The sequence below is a fragment of the Cebus imitator genome, unplaced genomic scaffold (genome assembly GCF_001604975.1).
Source record: "Cebus imitator isolate Cc_AM_T3 unplaced genomic scaffold, Cebus_imitator-1.0 Scaffold254, whole genome shotgun sequence".
Classification (NCBI taxonomy): domain Eukaryota; kingdom Metazoa; phylum Chordata; class Mammalia; order Primates; family Cebidae; genus Cebus; species Cebus imitator.
Window position 1 is genome coordinate 3,098,882 of NW_016107569.1, and position 4,588 is coordinate 3,103,469.

Below are 4,588 nucleotides of genomic sequence, written 5' to 3' on the forward strand. Positions count from 1 at the left end.
TATCTATTGCAGTACATGGACATTATTCAGACCTCTTATACTTAGCATATTGCAAACCTGCCTCTAGAAGCACCAAAGGACAAGCGAACCATCACTATTAATGTAAAACAGAACCTGGCCAGGCATGGCGGCTTATGCCTGTAATCCTAGCACTTTGGAAGGCTGAGGCACAGGTGGATCATTTCAGGTCAGGAGTTCGAGACCAGCCTGGGCAACTTGTGAAACCCCGTCTCTACTAAAAAATACAAAAATTAGATGTCGTGGCACATGCCTGTAATCCCAGCTACTAGGGAGGCTGAGACAGGAGAATGGCTTCAACCCAGGAGGCAGACATTGCAGTGAGCCAAGATCACACCACAGTACTCAAAACTAAACAAACAAACAAAAAAAACCTATTTCCCCAGGTCACGGCGTGGCTCTTGATTTGAACACAGCCATCAGAAGACCTTGTGGGGGTAAATGCTGCACCAACCCCAGCCTGAGGGCACAAGAGGCAATCTCCGCTTTCTCCTGCAGCCTAAGTTGCCCTGTGCAGGGGCTACCTGGGGCCACCTGAAGATGAGCCTGGGCCAAGGAGCAACACCCAGGGTGTCAACGGCGAGAAGGACCCTGCTCCCAACTCTACCCTGCACACACCTTCTTCTTCCCCTGCCACAGGGCACTCTTGTGTGCTTTGTTGCAGCCCAGCAGACTCTATTCAGCTCGCTGCCTCCCTGCCGTCGCCTCCTTTTTCACATCTCATGCTGAGCCCCCTCCCTGGAAAGGCTTTCCTTGATACCCCCAAAGGAAAACAAGGCCTCCCTCTGATTTTCTAAAAGCACCAGTTTTTCTCTCCTTCACAGCAATGACAGTATTTGCAATTACATATCTGTTTCCAGGTTTGATATATGTCCCCTGACTTACACTGGAAGCTCTTGGAGGGCAGAGACTGTTTCCGTCCTGCTCACTCCTAAAACCCTCCTGACAGGCACTCGGCCATTCCTTGAGAAGGAGCTGAATGGAGGGGCACCTGTGCTGGCGCAAACTGACTTGGGCACCTGAGAGCTGCCTGTTGGAGATTCTGAAGGGTCACTGTGTGGGACAAAGTGCCGGCTTGTCCTGTGTGACCAAGCACCAGGGGTGCCAGGCAGGCTGTGGTAAAAGGAACAGGATAAGTTCCCAGGACCTTTCTGTGATGGAGATCTGATCGTTCTAAGTGTTCTGCATGTGCTGAGACCAGCACAACAGTCCCATGTATCTGTGGAGACCCAGCCCGTTCTGTGACCTTACCCTGAACCACGTTACTCCTACTTCACAGATAAAGAGAGTAATGATCAGAGGGTGTGAGTCACTTGCCCAAGGTCACACAGCTAACAACTGGTAAAGGTGGAACGGAAACCAGGTAAATGAGCTCCAAAACCCCAAGCCCTTGGCTACTCCACCAACCTGTGGACAAGGCCTGCCTCCTAGTTCCTTCACCTAGCCCTGCACACTGCCAGATTTCCCAGCCCGACAGGGCCACAGAGCCAGCATCTCCACATTTCTTTACCAAGTGGAAAGCAGGCACACATTGCAGCTCAGTTTTAAAACCTGTGCATCTGATCTTGTCACTCCTTTGCTCAAAACCTTTGCATGGCTGCTTCATGCTCTTAGAATCAAGTCCCAGGTCCGGCCCCTATCTCCCACCCTGGCCTTGGCATTGTTCCTCAAATGCGGCAAGCTCTGTGAGCTCTGGGCCTTGCCAAGGGCACTTCCCTGACCAATGCGGCCTTTGCTGTACTCTTCCCCTTCTGATTCAGAAGCTGAATCACTGCTTCTCAGCTGAGGTTTCCCCAAACCCCCTCACCTTTTCCTTCAAGAGCATTTACCACGAACGCCATGCGCTAAGATCTAATGGGCTGAACGTCTGCCTTGCCATCTTCCCTTCTATGTTCTCAGATCCTTAAGGAGAAGGAACATACCAGTCTACTCAGTGCTTAGCTTAGTGCTAAGCCTGGCATACAGGAGGGGATCAATACTTGTTGAATAAATGTCAGATGAATCCATATGTGCCTGGGGTACAAATGAAACTACAGCTAAGGACCACCAGGCACATGCAAGCACAGACTCTCCCTCGCCAGCCTCATTCTCAGCCTATCATCAATAGGGCCTGGGCCCAACCTCTGGGACAATTCACTAGCAGCTCTGCCAACACCCACCCGTGGGCCCAGCCTGCCAAAGGAAAAGACATAGCTGCAGAAACCCCCAGAAGTCCCATGAACCAGCTGCCAGCCCCAGGCGCCCTGCCTACCGGACATCTTTGTCGATCTGCAGTAGCACCTCATTGTCCTTGAAGTACGTGTTCCACCGACTGTCAGGGTTGGGGTTGAGTGGCTGTGGAGAGAAATGAAGATGCTTGGTCCAAGGCCCAGGTAGGCCCCGGGGCCGGATGCTATCCTGGAGACCTGAGCAGTGGTCTTCTGCAACAATCCCACCACACACTGAGGTGTGGCCCTGATACCACCTGCAAGCTATTCAGAGGAGCCAGCACAGGCCTTCCCACAGCCTCCTGAGTCCAGTTGAAACTCCACAGCCAGGAGCCCAGCCAGGCAGCCTGCTCTGAGTACATCCCTGCTGGGCAGGGACTCTGATCCTTTTCCGTCCATTGCTCTAGCTTGAGAACTTTGCATATAACAGGTGCTCAGCAAATGTTTGCTTGCTGAATGAATGAATGTTCTATCATTAGGTTTCTTCAGCTCTCATTCGTCAATGTTCTGAGTCATCAATTCCTATCTCTGAGTCTGGGCCTGGGGCCCATCCATTTCTTTCTCCCACGCTGTGAAGCCCAGGAAGGAGCTCAGCATTTGAGGAGAGAATAAGGCTTCCTTGCAGCCACAGAGGGCGGCCTAGCCTCCTTCCTGCCCTGCTCCAAATTTCTTCAAGGAACAGGGATGAGGGTTGAAAGAGACCATGACCTCAGAGCACCTGACGCAGGGCTGCCCCCACAACGCTCCCTGGATGCTGGCTATCATTTGTCTTACTGAGCCCAGGGCCCCCCAAGCTTAGTGACCTAAGGCAGAAAGGAGGAACTGGGAGTTCCAGAGGGGACCGACACCTGATGCACCTCTCCCCTGGCACACAGGGGACCTTGCCTGCTCCAAGGCGACAACCCCTCCACATTCTGTATCCCAGGTCTCTGCTGCCAACCCCTACTCACATGGTCCTCAAAAGTCACATCCTCCCTGGACACACCCATGTTGGCCTTGGCAATGCCAGGCTGGATGATCATTTCCCTCAGGAACTGGGCATACAGCTCCCTGCAGAAAACAAGCAAGAAGGATGAATCCTGACAGTCCTGCTCAGGGAACCCAGACCAGAGCAGCAGCCGCAGGAGGCAGGACGGCCCCAGCAGCATGGGCTACATCAGATGCAAGGGCCCTCTTGTCACCGCCCTTTCACAGGGGTCTCACCTCTGCTTAGCCAGGATAGAGGTCCATGAGGCTCTCTCCAAGGGAAGGTAGTTCAAGAGAATCTGAACAAAGGGAGACAGGCAAAGCTCTGGTGACCCTCCTGCACCAACGCTGGACTTTAAGTGGGGCTGACAGGCCTCAAGAAAAACATCTCATAAAGTCCCAAGAAAGACAAGATGGGCTGAAACCCAGGAATGCCAGCATGAGCTAGGGGTGGCCTCCCCCTTCCTCCCCACTGCTTTTCCTCACACAGACTCTTCCACGTGATCATCAGACCCTGTGCTCAAAAGGGCTGGAAACCAAGACGCTGGGCCTCCAGGGCCACCGGAGCTAGGAGCTTTGGGCAAAGCACAGCCTTTCCTTTGTCCCAGCAAGCATGACTTTTGCTGTACTTCATGGACCAAGAAGCAGAGGCCTTCATTGTTGGCATTACAAAGTGTCCCATCCCCAAGGGGATCCCAGAGAGGACACCAAAAGGAACAGAAAATCCAGAAATTCCCAGAAAAGCTCCCTCAGACAAGCAAGGAAAGGTGTAGAACAGAAAGGGGCCGGGGTGGGGGCAGCCCATGCGGGAAAACCCAGGGACTCTCAGCAGAGCAGAAGCCCCACCCCAGGCACACCCACCTTCCAGCAGAGGCACCGCAGTCCGCCCTCACAGGGGATGCCTGTGGACACAGCAGGCAAAGGTCACGCCCCAGGCCAGAGTCCCAGAACCCCCAGCCCTTCACCGTGGAGCCAGCTGGCGAGAAGTAGAGTGGGCAAAAAGTACTTCCTCAAGAATCATTTACCCCAGAAAGAGTACTAAACTGGATAGTTTTTGTTTTGTTTTTGAGACAGAGTCTCACTCTGTCACCCAGGCTGGAGTGCAATGGCGTAATCTCGGCTCACTGCAGCCTCTGTCTCTGGGTTTCAGTGATTCTACTGCCTCAGCCTCCCAGGTATCTGGGATTACAGGCATGCACCAGGCCACTACACCCAGCTAATTTTTGTATTTTTAGCAGAGATGAGGTTTCACCATGTTGGCCAGGCTCAGCTTGAACTCCTTACCTCAGGTGATCTTGCCATCTTGGTCTCCCACAGTGCTAGGATTACAGGTGTGAGCCACCAGGCCTGGCCTAGACTGGATGCTAATTCATTTTTTTTTTTTTTTTTGAGACAGT

At 53.0% G+C, this 4,588-nt stretch overlaps 1 protein-coding gene across 3 annotated transcripts in view; it reads right to left on the reverse strand.

Annotated features, from left to right (window-relative positions):
• TBC1D13 (TBC1 domain family member 13) overlaps positions 1-4,588 on the reverse strand; it is a 21,357-nt gene that overhangs the window by 14,631 nt on the left and 2,138 nt on the right. For 2 of the 3 annotated variants that reach the window (XR_005195543.1, XM_037728070.1), the window contains exons 3-6: positions 4,053-4,093; positions 3,429-3,490; positions 3,176-3,275; positions 2,270-2,352 (exon numbers count right to left, since the gene is read on the reverse strand). Coding sequence is in view for 2 of the 3 variants with exons in the window: in XM_037728070.1 (XP_037583998.1) it covers positions 2,270-2,352; positions 3,176-3,275; positions 3,429-3,490; positions 4,053-4,093 (286 nt within the window). In the remaining variant the exon portion in view is untranslated. The remainder of the gene's footprint in view (positions 1-2,269; positions 2,353-3,175; positions 3,276-3,428; positions 3,491-4,052; positions 4,094-4,588) is intronic. The other variant, XM_037728071.1, reaches the window with a different exon arrangement.